Genomic DNA, 20,276 nt, shown 5'->3' with positions numbered 1-20,276 from the left:
GGAACCATGCCCACCTATTTCCCCTTGTAACATTCAGCAGGTCTGACAAGAGCCTTTGGGCTCTGTTAACTTAATTTGCATTCCTAAGGGACCATTCTTTGCTCACTTGGCAAAACTATCTTCCATTTCTGGCCCTATTTTGCCAAAACACTTGTGTTCCTGCAGTCAGGACCAGCTGGTTCAATTGTCCTTTTGAAGCACATTTGAGGACCTATATTTCTATGAGTTCAGAAATACAACAATGAAAAGTTTTCTGGCCACTAGGATGAAGAGGCTGAGCTGTTATTTATAACTGTAATTATCTCAATCTTTGGAACTCCCCCCCCCAAAACACAAATTTCAAAAAGTATTGAGGATAAAAAAATGTTCCCCACCCCATACTCTAACACAACAATTTTGCGGTTTAGTACCTATTTGGTGTCTTTTATATCTGAAATTGAATGGCAGCCTGGTCTGGTTTACATTCAGACAAATGGCTGATTTGGGACCTGATTTTATCTTTGGTCCAGTGGTCAGCATTCTTCAGGAGAGACTCGATAGCTCATTAGAGAAATATATGTTGAGAAAGAAAAACTCTGCTATTTCCACATAAGCAGGTAAGATAGCAAATAATGGGATTTTTTTTTCTTTGCTAAAAGCCAGAGGCCTGCTGCCAGTTAGAGAACAGTGCTGAGCTAGTCTGAATTGGCATTACATTTGTAATAGTGATATTATTTCTGGTGAAAGATGGCTTGGTGGGCTATCTTTCCATGGATTTTGCCAGGAATTTCTCTAATTAAAAGGCTTACAAGAGCCATGCTGATACATGCTATTATCTCTGATCAGAGACAATGCTACTGAGTGGCTCACTTACCTCTTTGATCCTCTGCAAAAGAGGAAGCAGCCAATCCTTGTTCACCTCACAGTGACTGTCTAGAAAGGTAAGAACCCCTGCCTGGGCCACATCTGCTCCTCGAATGCGGGAACGGATCAAACCTGTAACAGCGGACATGAACTCAAACATAGGTCTGGCTGATGCAAATTTCTAAGCAAGACTTCAGTTGCTAAACAAGCACACATAGTCCTCAGCTTATTCATTCTTAGCCTTGCCTAATCAGCTCATGCCATGCTACCATTATGGACTTAAAAAGAAGCATGCCATTGTTTAAGATGCTTCAGCACAGTTTCTTTTCCGCATTACAAGGTCAGTAGTCCAAGCAAAAAGTTTGTCTTGGGCAAAAAATTATATAAAACATTCTGCATTTATATAATTCTTTTCATTGCCTCTGCAAAGAGAAGGCAAGATGTCAAAATACTGGCTCTGAAGAATAAGGTTGTATCATAACTAGAACAGACCCCTTTTTGTCTAAAATACAGTTTAAAAAATGTTTTCAGAGTTTCTTAAGAAAAAACTAAGGATAAACATATAAATATTTCTTAATAGGGATAGGATCACTTCCCTAACTACAGCTTCCTGTAAATTATTCTGCAAAGGCAAATTGCTTCAAAAATAAACAGCAAATACAATTTGCATTGCAGAAACAAATGACAAATACAATTCCCAGCTGGCAATCACTTCCCTCAATTACAGGAATTTTCTAATGCATTTTCTGTTCTTCATTAATGGAAAGCTAAATTTCTCTTTTGCAACGATTCTAATATGGCAGTCATTTGGAAGAACAGGACAACAAGATATAAATATTAATTAATAAATCAATAATTGGGGATGATGGAGAAATTATAATATTACATGAGTAATAAATTGAGGACAAATTATAATCAATAGGGATAAGATAAAAGGCTTCTTTTTTATTCTTAAGTTTGATGGGTGTTACTAAGCTATCATAATATCCTTTTTATAATGAATGGCAATTTTAATTAAATCACTTGATTTTGCAATATTTGTTTCAATAGAAAAGAATGTCTGTAGTCCAAGGTTGAGTCCTTGGTGTTCTCTGAGTTTGGTGGTTTGCTTGAAGACATTTCATTACTCAACCATGTAGTATCATGAGTGTGGGTTTTGCTACCTGTCTATATACAATAGCTTGCCCTGTGTATCCCAAGACAATCCTAATAAAATGTATGAAGCACACAGAACACCTGTTTTGTTTACATATTCATACTGTTTTCAGTTTGTAACTTTGAAAACCGCAAAACTTTACTTGGGCCTAATAGTCTCATTATGCAATTGTAGATTTTCAGTGGCTAAAAAAAATTCCAAAGAAGTTGCTTCCATGGTCCTCAAGTGGTTTGTTTAATTAAAGAAATGGTACAGGAAATGACATGCTTTACAAAGCAAAACTTTCATTTTATACCTTGGATCTCTCCATATGGATTTGCTTACTCCCAATTCTCCTGTTTTCTTAACAAAATTAAACCTAGAATATATTTCTTAGTTGGGTCCACACAGCAAAAGATTAAGTGGTCATTATCATAGCAAGTTGTGGGAACAAAGCCATCAAAATAAGCCATAATATGAATGTTGTGACATCATTCATAGCATAGGAATTGAGTTCTGTTAATGTGAAGTTAGAATCTCACTTGTATAAATACAGCCATCAAAAGGTAAAGTGTAATAGGCCCAGATCAGACATGAATTTAATTGTATTAGGTAAGCATACACTCTTGGTTTGAGGTAGTCCAGATTTAAGTGAAGTGACCACACATTCTATTCTATAATACAATCTTGATTAATATTGATTCCTTTATGGGTAATGGTATGCATGAATGACCTTGGGGGACAGGAAAGAGAGCCACAGAATGGACAATTGGTAACCAAATGATATCTTAGCCCCATAGAAAGAGAGATGGGGTGGGAAACACTAGTTTTCTGATGAGTAAAAGAAAAAGAGGAGACCTTCCAATGTAACTTTTCAATAAAGTACTTTTATGACTTGTCTGGACTACCTCAAAGGGCAAGCATATAGATAATAGCTTTTGGGAAATGGAACTAACTATTGCTTTCCCACCATGACCTGAATTATTTTTTGTAAATCCTGGTTTTCATCCAATTTAAATAATATCACTTTGGGTGCCTTCATATGATGCAAGCACCATCTGGATAACAATATCCATATTGAGGCTTATTCGCTGCATAGATTGGCTCCCTGACTTGCTCTGTGATTGATCTCTGTTTCAATACAACCTACCATTCTGGGGTAAAATGGAGAAAATGTTATGGATTCTACAGAGGGAATTAAAAGAATTTACAAAGCCAGATAAGTCAAGCCTTGAAACAGGATCTGAGCCAGAATCAGTCAATAGCCAAGAACCTTCTGCCAAGAACTCAAAACCCTACAGCCGAGGTGTCAAACTGCCAGCCCATGGGCCGGATACGTCACATGGAAGCCACGCCCACCCCATTGCTGGCAATGGCAAAATCCACCCGATACGTTGCACGACATCATGTGACGTCGTGAGTTTGACATGCCTGCCCTAGAGGCACCAGACCTTCCAGTCCATGACTGGCTGCATCAATATGAAGACTATCAGAAAGCAACAAAGTCCTTGCTTACAGTTCTAAGCATTTTATCTGGAACTAAGTCTAGTCATATTGTCAATTGTGATATTCTCTACTTCTATTAAGAATGCAGTCCTAGGCTTCTGGGAGAGTCTTAAGTTAAGGAATGCTAGTGCACCACTTACTAAGTGTGCTTAAGGCTAGAGATTATTTCTTCTGAGTTTGAAAGAAAGTATGAGAAATCATATTGCATTGTTTTCTGTGGATTAATTTATGTAGCAGGTACTGGAGGGGAGGGAATAAGACAATGGGCTAGAAATCACATTTCAGCACACTTTTACAACAGCATAATTAAACTAGAATATGACACAAAATCCAATCTCTTCTTAAAAACCTTCAGTGTTGGAGCACCACAAGTTCTGGAGGCGAGTCATTCCACTGATTAATTGTTCTAACTGTCAGAAATTTATCCTTAATTCTAGATTTGATCTTGCCTTGATTAGTTTCCATCCATTGCTTCTTGTCCTGCCATCAAGTGCTTTGGAGAATAGCTTGACTCCCTCTTTGTGGCAACCTCTGAGATACTGGAACACTGCTATCATGTCACTCCTAGTCCATCTTTTCATTACCCTACACGTACCCAATTCCTGCAACTGTTCTTCATAGCTTTCAGTACCCGAATCATCTTTGTTGTTCTTCTCTGCATGCTTTCTTGGGTCTCAACATCTTTTTTATATTATGGCAACCAAACTGGATGCAATATTCCTAGTGGAGTGTTACATTATAGGCATTATAAAATTCTAACTTTATGTCATCTTGATTCTAGCCCTCTCTTAATGCACCCTATCACTGTGTTGGCTTTTCTGGCAGCTGCGACACACTGCTGCTTATCTTTAAGATAAAACTTGATTCTCTTGGTAAACACTTTTATTTTTTTGTCTTGTAAATTAAGGTTAAAACATATCAATTTAAACTGTAGTTTGGGGAGGAATGAAGTACAGATGTTACTGTATGTTACCGGTAATAGTCTCGACCCTACTGTAGCAATATACATCTTAAATCTTTAAAATGCAATTTAATTAAATATATTTTAAAATTTTAGAATCCCAAAGAATCATGAATGCCATCCTTTGATTTGTTAGAACTTAATAATCACTTAATAATCCATTCATTCACGTGTTTGAATTAAAATTTTCATTCATGGGAATTCAGGAAATTTTAATCCCAACACATCCAGAGGCATCGAGGTTGAAGCTTTACAAAAACTAAGGGAAGTCATATACTGAACTTTTTCTTTTTGCTAAAACATGGTTGGTTTAGTTTTGCATGTTATATAAACTTAACCAATTGTGGTGTATACAGTAAACAAGAGTTAAATAAACCATGGTCTTGTGATGTGTGTTAGGCTAAGTCACAGGTATCAGCTTCTTGAAAATCTGCCACTTGCAGATCTTGATCTTCTCCCATGGGTGCCCATGCAGCAGCAGTAAATTGCATTGCCTTAAACAATGAAATAAGCTTGAATGCACCATCATAACAGATTTTTAAAATACTCAGGCATTCCAAGAACAAGGATAAAAATAGAACTTTTGTAGGAAAACAAGGAGTTGCAACACAAATTTCACAATAGCTTTAAATGAACTTGAAGGGAAAAACAATCCACCAAATTCTCTCCTTACTCTTGAGTAAAGTAAACCTGAAGTTAATTACTGTGTGTTGGTATCTTTTAATAGAGAAAAGGTGGGAAAAATAAGAAAGGATGTGAACAGTACACGAAGAGTTAAGAAAGGTCATAGAAATTAAAGACTACAAATGACACAGAACAATTTTTGGTTTCTTTGCGTTAATTGGTTTCACAGCTAAAATAATAATTCAGAAACATTCTGAAGATAATCAGAATGTAAGTTAATACATTTGGATGATATCAACTTCAGGAAGGCTGGCCTGGAGGAACTGCTTAACTTGAGGGTTAACGAATTAAGGGATTTACAGGGTTGTAAAAAGGGAGTTACTGTAAGTGATTCATCAAGTGATCTTTAAGTGACAGCACTGGGTTTGTTTTAGAAACTAGATTGACAGAATTTGGTATTGCTAATTATTGATTTTTAGAGTATACCAACCTGCAAAATAATAATTTAATAAACAATATTGAATTTCCAGAAGTATTAAAAGAAATTCCAGGTAGGCAAGGTAATAAATATTCTATGAAAATCCAGAAAGTCTACAAATTAAAGTTTAAAACTCATTTACTTCTTGAGCAAATAACTGATTACTTTATCAATTAAAACAATCTTACAGTATCAAATAAGTTTCCTTTAACTAATATCATAAATTACTTCTTTAAAAGAAATGACTGTAAATGTTATTTTTTTGTTTCAAGGATGCTTGCTTGACAACTATTTTCAGTAGTAAGTTAATAAAACAGGAAATAGTAAAGGGAAAATCAATTGTGTCCCCCAATTAGAAATGGAACACTAGAAATAGCTATTTCATTTTTTTTTATTTCAGAAGTGGGAAGAGGGATGGAAAAGACAATTACAGCAGAACATAAAGAAAATGGGGTGTAATAACCAAAATTAGAAAGGCACAGGAAAGTGAACTGGAAGATAAAACAAAGATAAGTATAACTAAGAAAATAAAATATTTAGGGATCTGGCTCACAGCAAAGTGTTCCTCGATTAAGGAGGATAATTATGATAAAATATTACACCAGATAAAAAGATTTAGAAAATTGGGAAAATCATTTTTATGGAGGACCGCTACGGTCAAAATGAATATATTGCCAAAATATTATTTCTGTTCCAAGTTATTCCAATCAAATTAGGGAAAACATTCTTTCAAGAATTAAATAAATTGGTCACTAAATTTATATGGCAAAGGAAAAAACCCAGGATTAAATTAAAACTCTTGCAATATATGAAAGATAAAGGGGGATTGGCGTTACCAGAGTGGGAAATATATTACCAAATATCGAGCCTAACTTGGCTAAAAGATTGGATGCAAATGAAAAATACTAGAGTTTTAACAATAGAAGGACATGACTTGCAAGCGGGGTGGCATGCATTCCTATGGGACAAAAAATATAAAATACACAGATACTTTCAAAGACACATTGTTAGGAATGCATTGCTACAGACTTGGAAAAAAATAAAACAAAAACATTATATAAGAAATCCAATGTGGTTATCCCCAACAGAAGCTCTGAAACACCCAAACCTACTAGATATAAATAAGAAAATTAGATACAAGGAATTAGTAAACGAACAGGGAAATCTGAAAACAAAACAAGAATTGGAACAAGATATAGGCAGAGAGATTGACTGGTGGACATTTACACAAATTCAATCTAAATATACAGAGGAGAAAAAAGTATATGAAATACAAAAAGAGCTGCAAGAATTGGATAAAATTATACATGGAACAGAAATAAAATTAATTAGCAATTTATACAAATGCCTACTGAGATATAAAATGGAAGATGAGGTTATCAAAAACACAATGATTAGATGGGCAAAAATTTTTGGATATAATATAGAATTGGAGAAATGGGAAAAATATGGGAAATAAACATAAAATTGACTATGTCAGCGGCATTCAAGGAAAACCTGTTGAAGATGTTTTACAGATGGCATCTTCCACCAGCAAAGATTGCCAAGATGTTCCAGAACAATTTGCCAACATGTTGGAAATGTAAAAAAGTACATGGAACATATTATCATTTATGGTGGACATATCCAGTTGCGAAAAAATACTGGAATACAATAAGAAGATGGATCGAAGAAATAATAGACCAACCTGTAGACTGGAAACCAGAGATCTTTTTGCTGGGTATTTTAAACAGAAAATACAGTAAAGAAATACGGTACTTAATTCTACATATAACAACGGCAGCAAGAATAGCATACGCACAGTTCTGGAAAAATGAGAATATACCATCAGAGGAAGAAATGATAAGAAAAATCCTGGACTGTGCTGAGATGGGCAAATTAACAAAAGAGATAAAAGAAAAGGAAGACACAGAGTACTATCTAATATGGAACAAGTGGTATAACTGGTTGGAGACTAGAAATAATAGAGGAAAATAAATGTGGAAAGGTCAAAAGTGGAAAATGTGTGTATAATAATGTATAGTAATAATAATATGTATTATTTTTAGTATGAAGTATAGTATGAAGGAAGAAAAATGCAAACAAGAAACAACGGGACAACAAGGACAAATATATCTAAAGAAGAATAAGGGGGGAAATGTAAATAATAAAAGATTACTGTTACGAAATTGCTGTTTAAAAAAAGGAGGAGTATACACTCTGTGTGTATGTGTGTTATGTTTTGTTTTGTTTTGTTGGTTTAAAAAATAAAAAATTGAAAAAAATGGGGTGGGTACGATGGCTCAGTGGTTAAAGACACCAACTTCTCAGCTGGAAAGCTGACAGGCTGGGTTCAAGACCCAAGTGCTGTGTCATGGGATGAGCTCCCATTACTTGCCCCAGTTCCTGCCACCCTAGCAGTTTGAAAGCATGCAAATGTGAGTAGATAAATAGGTACAACTTCAATGGGAAGGTAACAGTGAGCTTATGTGCCTCAGTGTATAGTCATGCTGGCCACATGATCACAGAAGTGTTTTCGGACACTCCCTTGACTAAGAAACACAGACGAGCACTGCCTCCTAGAACCAGACACAATTGGACAGGGGAAAACTTTACCTTTATAAGGAAAATATTCTTTCTCATTCCACCATTGTTCAATTATGCTTTTCAATAAAAAGCAGAGAAAGGATACTGAGTAAATGCTTTCTGGGTATAATAGGCATGTTACTGGATAGTTATACAGAGAAAACAGGCAGGACTTTACTATAATACTGCTCCCTCCAATTTACAGGGAGGGAGGGAGGGAGGGAGGGAGAGGGAGAGAGAGAAGGTATCAATGAAGTATCTATACAACCAGAATAGTATGTAAATAAAGTTATTTTTTTTCTGATTTGTTTTCCTTCCTGAGTCATTTTCCTATAAAGGCATCAGTTTGAGGAGAAAGATAAAGAGACACCGAGAGGAATGATTTGTGAGTCAGATGTTTCTGTTCCTGCCCAGAAGGAAAAGTAGGTAGCATAAAAAATAAATATGTTTCAGCCTTCTTCCCATGACTGGGTATACTCAGATTTTTGTTTTTTATCTCTCTCTGTGTTTGTGGGTTGGAAAGAATAGAGAAAGGGAGGGATTTGCATACCCCACCAGCAATAATACCTCAATTGCTATGCTTTATTTTCCACTAATATACAGTACAAGATGACATGCATATGTTAGACTGAAATTATCAACTAATACATTCTCATGTATACAGTAGTCAAACCGAAAAGTGACAAAAAATCAGTGATAGTGATGTAAAATCAAATTAGTACTATTTTATACTATTATTTTAGTAAAGTAATTCATTAATCTGAATAATAATTCAGATTATCACCCAAGAAATAAAGGGTACCCTGGCCCTAGCTTTGATACAGGTAGCCTCTGAAAGCTTATCTTCTCTTTATAGAGTACAACAGAAGTAAACCCATGGCTTGCACATTTCATATATCTAAGGCCCACAGATTGCAAAAGTACCAATTTTCAGAAGTGTGCTTTCTTTCTTTTAGGAACAAATAACTGTATGATGTTCAATGCACCTGATCTGTCCTTAAACTCTCTTAACAACCCAATTAGGTGGTCAAGCAGAAACTTTTTAGTGGTATCAAATGATTTATATTTGAAAAGGAATTGAGATTCTTCCTTTCAGATCTACTAAAATGGGCAGTCACATACAGCCATTAAATTATTTGTACTTCTTCATATTCTTTCCTGATACACAGAGATTTCTGTCATTGCCTCACTCTGCTATTAACCAAAATGGAATTCTTTCTGCTATCATGAAGCTTCATAATTACTACAATTCAGGCCAGCTCTTTTTGCGCAAGACTATCTTTACTGGATACTTAAGACGTTAAATTGCCTCCATAAACCGTATACTGTAAATAACCAGTGTACCTATACAACTGAAAATATATTGATTATTTAATTCATTGTAAGTTTTAACATGATAATTTCTATTCTGCAAAGCCATTTGCTTGTTTTTGTACAATTAGTAGTTCTGATTGTTGTCTGGCTCTCAGGCGGTTTCTGGGTAATAACAAGAGCTGAAAATTCTCACAAGCTGTTAGCAGCCTATGTGGCCTCTCTACACAAGGAGTCCTCACTATCTTTGTGTGTGGAAGATGAATATTTGTACTGAGGAGTTTCTGGGCAGATTTCCTATATGGTTCAGAAGTGCAGAAAATCAGAATTGTTAATTACTCAAAGAGTCTCCATATACATATAAGAAAAAAGAAATATGCAAACCGCTAAATATTGTAGCTGGATTACCTTACCACATAGGTCAGTTGAGCAAAATTCTATTCAAATGGTAAATGTCTATGGAGATTCTCAGTCATCCAGTCATGGTTGTCCCAAAGATGCTTCTTCATTAGGCAACTGGACTTTTTTTTTTCTCTTTGAAGAAACTGAAGAAGCTTCTTGGATGAGAAGCGAAATGCCTTCAAAGAGAAAAAAGAAAGTCCAGTTGCCTCATGAAAGCTCCTTTGGGATAGTCAAATGGTATTTTTCACAATTCTGGAGATGAATGCTACCTGAGCAATGTTGAGAATAGAAGTCCATACATCTTAAAGTTGCTGAGGTTGAGAAATACAGGTAGTTTTTGACTTACAACAGTTAATTTAGTGACTGTTCACAGCTACAACGGCACTGAAAAAAGTGACTTATGACCATTTTTCACACTTACAACCATTATGGTATCCCCATGATCAAGTGATCAAATACAGATTCCTGGCAAATGAATCATATTCAGTATCCCGGGGGGGGGGACATGTGATCCCCTTTTGCAACCTTCTGACAAGCAAAGTCAGTGGGGAAGCCAGATTCATTTAACAATCGTGTTACTAACTTAACAACTGCAGTGATTCACTTAACAACTGTGGCAAGAAAAAATGGGGCAGAATTCATTTAACAACTGTCTCACTTAGCAACAGAAATTTTGGGCTTACTTGTGATTTTAAGTCAAGGACTATGTGTACTGCTGTAGCTAATGACTTAGATTTGAGCCAGTGCAAAGTTCAAGTGCAAAGTTCATTTGCAGCAGGATGTGTGGTAAAAATGTTTTCTCCTACAAAATGACAGGTTACTTTGCAAGTCAAGGCCAGTGAATTTTGTTCTTTCAAACCTAAATGGAATATGGTAAACCTAGGGCACAAATGGCTACTTTGAGGTGATCACCATATACTTCTGAGTTGACAGGAAATTCTGCTACAAATAGAGGAGCATGCCATGTGGGTGAGCCATGTGCCTTCCAAGTTACCCTGTTAACATTTAATCTGGAAAAGCAACTTTGCACTCAGTCTTCAGGTAGAGGTAGAGGTAAAACTTAGGTATACAGGAAGGCTACCAGCTGGGAACAATCGCCTTGTGCAGGCGAACTGAGTGATGTCTCCAATCCAGGGAGGGGAAGGATCAGCAGATGAAACTGTACAGTGGAACATGCTATCTGAAGAGGGTTTTTGCAGAGCCTTAATTAATTCTTTTAAGCTGTGGCTCTTGTAAGCCAAGAAAAGACACATTTGTGTCTTCTCAACTTTCCCACCTCTGACACGGTTGCTGAAAAGAATGTTAATGAAAGGAAAAATGCAGAGGGGCTCTGTCCCTTCCAAGTGTTGTTTCTCTACATTGCTTTCACCCACATCTTTACCATGAACTACTTATTTGATAAAATTATACACTGCCCTTCAACAAACTTCTAGGATGGTTTTAAAAAAGCAAACTTAAATGCACAAGTAAAATTTAATGTGTGAAATTGTGAATAACTGTTGTTACTTTATTAATGTGAATTATTAAGCAGTGATGAATCATTTTTAAAGGTTATTACAGCTATTGGGTCATTCAGCTGAATGACTGTTTTTTTGAAAAACATCCCTTCTACCTTTATCTCAAACTCCATGGGCAACATTTTTTGGACTGGCCAAATTTGTATCAGACAAATAAGTATTAATTCACTTAAAATTCTACCTTACTTTATGCACATGTCAGAAACAGGAACGACATGATGATGCACTTATCTCAGTTCAGGAAAGGTCTCTTGCAAAGACCTTAGCCCTTGCAAAAAGTACCAGTCAAAGAGGTTAATGTGGAAAAGTATATATGATATGCTTAAGTGAAGTCCTTTAAGTGTTCACCCTGATCTTGAATTCAATAGCCCATCAATGCTGTAGCCATTTTTAATTAGACATTTTAAACAAAGAATGTAAAAGAAATAAAGATAAGTAAAAAAAAAAGAGTAAAATACCAATGAATAAACAAGGGATCTAAAATGTAATGGAGTTTATAATTTTCCAATGTATCATTAATTACAAATGATAGAACGCTGCAGTCCTGGGTACATCTACTGAAGGAAACCTGACTGAATAGATTAGAGTTTCATTTTGAAGAAAAATGCATTGATTGCTTTATTTTGTTCTTTAAAGCAACGGCCCCCAACCATGGACCGGTTCTGTGGAGGGAGGTTTTTCTGCGGACCAGAGGTGGCATGGTTTCACGTGCTGCCTGCATCCCATGGACGGGACTTCGCTTGATTGTCTGGGTCAGTTGCTGGCATGCTGCGGACCGGTGCCACTCCATGGAGCAGGGGTTGGGGACCCCTGCTTTAGAGTATGAAAATAATTTGGAGAACACAATTACATGCACATACACAAAGACGTATGTTCCAAATAATTGCCTCATCTTCTTTCATTGATACTAGTTTTTCATCCATAGAAAGCTCCACCTTAGTAGAAGACTACAAGCATAAAAAGTATGCATCTCAGTTGTAAAAGAGTATCCTTGCAGTTTATTTTTCCTATACTGTTAAGCTTTGATTTTGTTTTTCTCTTTTCTTTGTGCTCCTTCGGTGTGCTCGGCCCCCAAATGCTTACCTTCTCTTCTACTGTTACGCAGGCATTTCACTTTGGGGAGCTTGATCAGCAAACGGCAATCATCCGCTTTGGAGACACAAACAGAATGCAATGTTATTTGATTGTTTCTTTTCATCATTCAAAGACTTTCACACAGTCAAGAGGTCAGAAAGTGAGTGTTAAGAACTTTAACAGTGCACACTTAACTCCTAGTTGCAGAATAGAAAAGAGTATGTGGCCAGTTTGATGTCAAGGAAAATGGGAAATTATAATACGTGGGGAAATCTCCTCCTTTTCGGGATCAAGTTTTCAGTCTCACAAAGGTTGAGACTGTGCACCAATACATGTGCATGCAGAAACACAGTTCCCTCTCTCCCTCCTTCTCAACCCCTCTTGTTTTCAAGTTCACTTACGATCATCGCTGAAGTCATCTACTAATAGGATTTCATGGACCAGATGCACCGGGGTTCGGTTCAGCACACTAAGGAACCATAAAAGAAAATACCCAATGGATTTTTCAACCAAAAAACAAAACTGGGAAACAATCAGGCAGAGTATACATTTCACCTGAGTAAGTAACAGTGAAGTTGTGGGGAAGGGATGAAGCCTTTGCAAAAAGTGAGTGTTATTTAAAGTTATACTACTTAAATAAAATTCCTTCTGATCGTTAATATTTTCCAACTCCAGTTAGAAATCCAGTCTCAACGGTATTTTCGAGAGCCTCTAGGGGCTGCCCTTAATCCTGAGGGTTCACTGCTTAGAGTAGTGGTTCTCAACCTTTTTAATGCCGCGACCCCCAACCGGTCGTAAGTCGAGGACTACTCAACTGGTGCAGCACCGTTTGCAGAATGGGACTTTTGGCGGGTTCAGCAGGGCAGAGACAGCCTGGACAATTCCTATTGGCTTTTGAAAGCCAATAGAATTAGACTCTATTCAAGAGAGTCTATTCTATTGGCTTTCAAAAGCCAATAGAATAAAAAGGAATAGCACAGCTAAGGAAAAGGGGGAAAAAATGGCGGACTACGTTGTTTGGTGACCCCCGTGAAATGGTCGTTCGACCCCAAATGGGGTCCCGACCCACAGGTTGAGAACCACTGGCTTAGAGCAAAGTATGAAGCAGGTGTTCCTGTACTGTTTCATCCAGGATCCAATTTAGATGGTAAGTGGTTTAGAAACAAAATAGAATTCCCATGATAGGCTGCAATTATAATAACTGTGGTGCAAGACTTCCTCAAAGTACCATAGCCACTGCTTGTGTTTCATCAATTAAAAAGCTAAGCTGAAGCATGGTACTCACCAGCTGTACTGCTTTACAGTCTGAAGTTCCTCATAAATAAAAAGGAATGCCTGCTCATAGAACCATGAAGTTGAAGTTTGCACTTCTGGGTAATAAGATCAACAGCATTTTACAAAAGAATACAAGCAAACATGGTCAAGGTTTGTAAAAACCATGTTCCTGCAACACTATCAGCTCTACAAAGAAACAATGATGTTTGTATTCCATTAGTTGTCACTATCAAAAGAAAGGAAATATATCTGGAAGGCTTTACAAAAATATTATTATTTAAAGAATGACCTATGTAACTTGTCAGAACAAGAGACAAGCAATTTCTGTGGAAAGCTAATTTTTGTAAAATGTCTTTAATTATAAGTTGGCTACAGTCATTGTCATTGTGAATACTTAAATTACATGCTAATTTAAACTGAGTCTGGTTTCTTTTAGCTAATGGGATTGCCCAAGCATTTAAAATAAATGTATCATATGAGTGTTGTTTTGAAGATAGCTATTTCCCTTCTTTATGTAATGTAAACAAATTATTCACTATCGGGGGAATATAAACTGCAGGTTACTAGTGAAATATGAGACAGAAAAAGATTGCCATTAACTCTGAAAAAGAAAGCTTCAACTAAAACCCAAATCCTTTTATTTAAAAAAAAATCAATGTAATTCATTTGAGGGTTATATTGATTAATGATATTGATTAATACTTTCAGGAAAATTTCATTGTTTGAATTTATATATTTGTGAATTTATATATGAATTAAACAATTACAAAAAGAAAAATAAAATGAAATTCATTACTCTAACCTGAATTTAATTTTGAATTCCCCATTTATATTGATTTTAACATAACATAATATCTGAGTCCAATCTAATAGGCTATTATCTAAGATATATGACACCAGTTTTGTTACTGTGAGGTAACATAATTTTATACAGAATTGGGGAATATATAAAGGATATATGTTGGAATAAACATATGGCAGAAGGATAGTTGAGCTGTCAGTTCTAGCATATTGCCCCCTGTACTGGACACTAGGCACTGGACATTGTCTCCTGCATTTGGAGGGATGGAATTTATATTTACTTGTGGTTTTAATCTTTGTCTATCTAAGTGAGAAGGAATTCTGTAAGCCAACAGAGACAAGGGTAGTGTCCAAATAGTTTAATACTGCACAAGCTGTTAAATGCCAACATTAGGAACAGCCTGGTGATGCTTGATGTTGCTTAGAGGGGCAAATGGTTGAATGCTATGAGTGTATGTAATTGTGGGGTTTGGGCTGAATGAGAAATAAGGATGTCTTGGTCTGGGAGGAGAGAGCAAAGGGAAGAGAGCTAGGGCTGGAGAGAAAAGGCAGGCAGTACCATTGATATAGTGCTCTGGTTGCACAGTGGTTAAAATGCAGCATTGAGGCAAACTCTGTCCAGAGCCTGGAGTTTGATCTTGACAGGGCTCAAGGTTGACTCAGCCTTCCATTCTTCCAAGATTGGTAAAATAAGGACCCAGATGCTGGCAATGCTATATCTAGTGGACCATCCTTCAATATTATTAGATCCTTAGTGGCCCTGAACTTGGGCTGTTAATGCTACCAAACTGTTGGATTCCAATATCAGTCTGGTTAAGAAGACCCCGAGATTGTTAGTGCTTGGACAGTTCAATTTGCCAACTGATGATGTTGAATATGGAGCTGCTCAGGAGTTTGTGATTTCTATGGCAAACGGGGACTTGTCCCAGGTGATTGAAGGTCACATTTTATCTTAGGAGAGTTGCAAAATAATCTGATAGTTAAAAATATTATCCTCACTCTGTTGCTATAGTCAGATCACACTATGATTGCCTTTTTGTTAACCCCCACCTTGTGCAGAAGAAAAGGTCTATTAGAATGGCCTATCAGAGATAATTTATGGAGCTGCTGGGTTCCAAGGAGAGCATAGGTTTTTGTAATGGAAGGTGGTTGAGAAGATGGTTGAGCAGTAGTTCCAGATTATCTGGACCCAATTTAGTCAAGCTTCAGGCTAAGTTAGATTACTGAATTAGAATTGATTCTGCTGTCAGTGACCTTTAGCAGAGATGGGATGCATCCATCTTTATACTCTTTGATTTCTTAACAGTTTTTGATACCATCGGTCACAGAATCCTTCTGGACACTCTGCAGCAATTGGGAGTGGGCAATTCTGTGTTATTGTAATTCTCCTTTCTCTGTTTTTCAGTTCCAATTACTGTTGATGGGGGGAGGTATCATTTCCTCTTCAAGATTTATATGAAAACACAGGGTGAGGTAATCTATCAGTTCAGGGTCTGCTATCATCAGTATGCAGATGATACTCACTTATACATGTTGATCCTAAAATGTGCAACTGCTGCTGTTGATGTCTTGCCTCTGTTGGCTGTTCCAGTCTGGATGGAAAGGAACAGATAGACTGAATCCCAACAAGACCAAGTGGCTATGGATATAGGGGTCCCCTGGTTTGAGGGAGTTCCCCTCTTTCCCAACCATCTTGGAAGACAGTTACACTTTCCCATACAAGACAGGTACATAATTTAGGTGTTGGCTTGGAGTCACACCTCTTACTTGAAAAATTCTGCATGTATCCATCTAGTACAGTGGTTCTCAACCTGTGGGTCGGGACCCCATTTGGGGTCAAACGACCATTTCACGGGGGTTGCCAAACAAGGCTGTCTGCCATTTTTTCCCCTTTTTCTTTGGCCACGCCCCTGGCACCCGGTGATGTATAAGTGGTTGGGGGTCACCACAACATGGGGAACTGTATTATGGGGTCGCGGCATTAGAAAGGTTGAGAACCACTGATCTAGTATATTAGTTATGCCTGTTCAGGGATTGGAGTACCCTTGGATAGTCACTCAAACTGTAGTCACCTCTAGAAGGAACTACTGCAATGTGCTCTACATAGGGCTGCCCTTGAAATGTCTTGGAAATTATCCTGCTCGAGAATATATTCCTGCATTTCAGACCAAAGCTCCGTGTTCTACCTGTCAATTGGCATTTGGGTGCCAGTCAAGGTGCTGGTTATAAGGCCTCTTATGGTGTAGGATCTGATTACCTGAGGGATCTCCCATCTCCAATAATTTCTGCCCATCCAATAAGATCCAGCAGAATGGATGAACTTCTCAATTAAATAATATAATCTAATTAGATCTCAGAAATATGGCTTCAAAGCCATGATCCCTGCCTCTCTGGACTGATATTCCTGCAGAGATCCACACAGATCCCATTCCGTATATTCCAGAAGGCAATGAAAACCATAAATCATTATTTTCCAAGACCTAGGGATAGCATAATGGTAAGCCGCTAAAATGGTGGTGAGTTTCTTTGGGACAATTTTTTGGATGCACTTCTCTTCACTTTATTGTACTGACATTTAATGACATAAAGCTCCCATAGTTGCTGAGAGTTGGGTGTTTTAGAAATTCAAATAAATAAATAATAAAAAGCAATCTATGATTTAACCATAAATGATTTTAAAAACCCATACTTTGTTTAGATGGAAAACGTGATTTACAACTCATGACTGGGTTTATCCAATGATAAAATAAGTAAGATCAGGTCCTAATATTATGCGTGAATATAGCCATACAAATATATACATATGCCAACCTAGAACACAACTCTGCCAATATAATAAAAGAAACCAGGCCCACACAATCATAGTATTTATTGATATTATTTCCAAAAATGAGAACACAATACCGTAGGAACTATTCTGAATAAATCAGGATCTTGTAGAACTGTTTTTTAAAAAACAAACAAAACCAGAAATTTGCTAGGTATTCTTCCTGACCAATTTCGGTTAACAGTAGACACTTTCTTACTTCTGTTCCTGAGGGTAGAAACTAAGTCTACTAGAGAAAATTAATTGAAAAGTGCTGCTCTATGTTTCTTTCAATGTTGTTAAGCTTTTTCAGGACTTGGTTTATTTCCAGATATATTATTCTGATTCCATTTTATTGATGTTTTTATCATTTTAGCTATTTAAAAATTGTACAATACTTTGGTACTTTTTATGTAATAGAGACTAAGAAATACCATATGTTTACAATTTCCCCCAAACATTTCCATTATATTATTGAATGAACCTGTTTCATTCTTGAATTTTCTCCTTCCCTACACATAATGCATAAAAATCTCATGAATAACTGGCTCCCATCTGCCAGCTGGCACTAACTTTCTACATTATATGCCACTACTAGAGTTAATAAATAGGTATACAATAACATCTTTCATTTGGTCTGACATCAATTAAAAAAAGATATAAATGTTTTTCATCACCATTAGAATTTAAAAAAAGAATTAGAAAACTGAAAATTAACCACTTCCAAAGCATTCAGATTAGACATAAAAACATCCAAAGAAACTAAGCATAATCTCTAACTACAAATTCCTGGATGTTCTTAAAAATGTCCAAGTATCACTGATGGAGATAAAGAAAAACTCCATTGAGTCAAAGGTCAAACAGAATTCATAGCATGGCACTCTAAATTCATGCCTGTGATTTGTAATTTTATCTTCACATACTAGATTCTCAGCAACTGAACATATTCTCATCTAGCACTCTAAAGCACTTGATAAGGCTATACATTTTTCTGGATCCTTGAGCTGACTGTACTTCAACTGTAGATTCACTCTTCAACTTTATCATTTGTCTAAGTATAATGTGAGAACTTAGCTATTGTGGTTGACATGTAGCTTAGCAGATAGCACAAATCCAGTTAATCATGGTTTATTCAAATTACAATTCAACAAATTATGGTTTATTGCAATGTGCAAATTTAATCAACGAATACAAGAGAGAACCCTATGCCTAATTTCTCCAAATCAAATTAATGTGTGCTTGGTGGTATTTATTCTGCCACTGTAACTACAAAATTAAATGTGGGTACCCTGGTTTTGGAGGAAGCTCTTTTGAACATTTGTTTGGAATATATGGAATTCTTTGCATCTCTCAAAGAGACATCCTAGGTTTGCCACCAAATTTCTTGCCATTCAGCAGGGAACTGTAGGAACATCTTGATGATAATTCTATGATATGCATGTTAGAAAGCATAGATTGCTTATAGTTATGGCTTCTAAATGTGCCAAATGCTAGGTGTAATTGTAATCCCTCCAGTTCCCAACTAGAATTCCAATCTATGAAGTCAACTCCATTTGTTTAACTCAATCTTTCTGTACCACAGATTGATCATCAAGAATAGGACAACAGTGATATACTTCGGGAGAGGAGAACTTTAAGAAAATTATTTTCAATAGGATTATTATTCAGTGTGGCATCTCATCTGTGACTTATTAAAGACAAGTTCACATTTATTTCTGTCTCTCACTTCCTTACCCAGAGTAAAATTTAGATGTGTGATTCTCGCTTGTCAACTTATCTTTTAATTATTATTAATATGTTTGTTGATTCTGAGGGTTTATTTTTAAAAAATTGCTAAAGGCAGGAACTGAGTTCAGCAAATTATTGCAATGGAATTATGTCAGAACAGGAAGACAGGACAGCAATATTACATGTGGTGGAAAATTTAATAGGTACCATTGCCCAGAAACAGAACTAAGGAAAGAAATGGAAAAAACGGCAAGAAAATAATGTAACAACCAACAGTGACAGCTGTTATCTTAGTGTTATATAAAGTTTGCACAGTTGAAAAGTGAAAATAATTGGAAGTTTCTACTGTAAGAATCAAACTAAGTGACTCATTGGAAATCTCTAATTACCATATAAGACCTATATATTAAATTAAACTTCATTAGTAATGCACAGACCTTCTCCAAGTGGATTAGCCAGAATTGTATAAAATGTTTTTCTAAACTGTGTTTTATTCTGATCTAAGAAAAGGCTACTTCAGCTCCCTCAGAGAAAAAAAAACCTGTCAGTTAACCAGAATAATTTTATGCAGATTAATTTATAGCAAGCAGAGATCCCATAGTTACCTGTTTAATTGCTAATTTTGCAACTCAGCAACAAGGATGGGCAGAAGGGGACCACAAGACCGAGTGGCCATTCTGGGTTAATTTTAAGAGTACAGAATGTCGTTCTTCCTCTGTATTTTTGATTCTGATGTACGATGGTAACAAAGCTTTGCTTTGTGAACCTAAAAAAGTCTTGCTGGATCAAGTCAAAAGTTATTTAGCATTGTTTTCTAACTGATTTTCTGTGTGGTAAACCAAATGCTTCCGAAAAGCACCAAAGCAGGCATAAAGCCTCTACCAAAGTTATGTCTCAATTACTGATAGTCAGACCAGGTTGACTTTTGTTTGTAAAGGTAATGTTGGTTATCTCCTGCTTTTGGACAGATACCCATGGATTATATTGTTAATCTTTCAATAGAACTTGATGATTACTTACAATTTATGGGGTGAGATTTGCCTTTTTTTCAGACCATATCTATAGGTTCAAACTATGGGAGAATAGCCATAAAGGCTGACATACTGTATGTCTATATGGAATGAAAAATACTACATAAAAATGTTCTAGGGAATTACTCATTATTGCTTGTTATCCTGTATTTTGACAGAAGCAGACATCTTTTTCATTGTTCATATAATATCTTTGTGCAATTATCTAGGAATGAACAG

General features: G+C 36.3%; 1 protein-coding gene across 1 annotated transcript in view; it reads right to left on the bottom strand.

The window, feature by feature from the left end:
* The window catches only part of GALNT14 (polypeptide N-acetylgalactosaminyltransferase 14), a 336,775-nt gene that overhangs the window by 63,886 nt on the left and 252,613 nt on the right, over positions 1-20,276 (bottom strand). The window contains exons 4-6 of the mRNA XM_039346512.1: positions 12,818-12,885; positions 12,426-12,491; positions 854-975 (exon numbers count right to left, since the gene is read on the bottom strand). Coding sequence (XP_039202446.1) covers positions 854-975; positions 12,426-12,491; positions 12,818-12,885 — 256 coding nt within the window. The remainder of the gene's footprint in view (positions 1-853; positions 976-12,425; positions 12,492-12,817; positions 12,886-20,276) is intronic.

This window comes from Crotalus tigris, unplaced genomic scaffold (genome assembly GCF_016545835.1).
Source record: "Crotalus tigris isolate CLP2741 ecotype Arizona unplaced genomic scaffold, ASM1654583v1 scf7180000018001.1161693, whole genome shotgun sequence".
Classification (NCBI taxonomy): Eukaryota; Metazoa; Chordata; class Lepidosauria; order Squamata; family Viperidae; genus Crotalus; species Crotalus tigris.
This window is presented reverse-complemented; position numbering and strand designations above follow the sequence as displayed.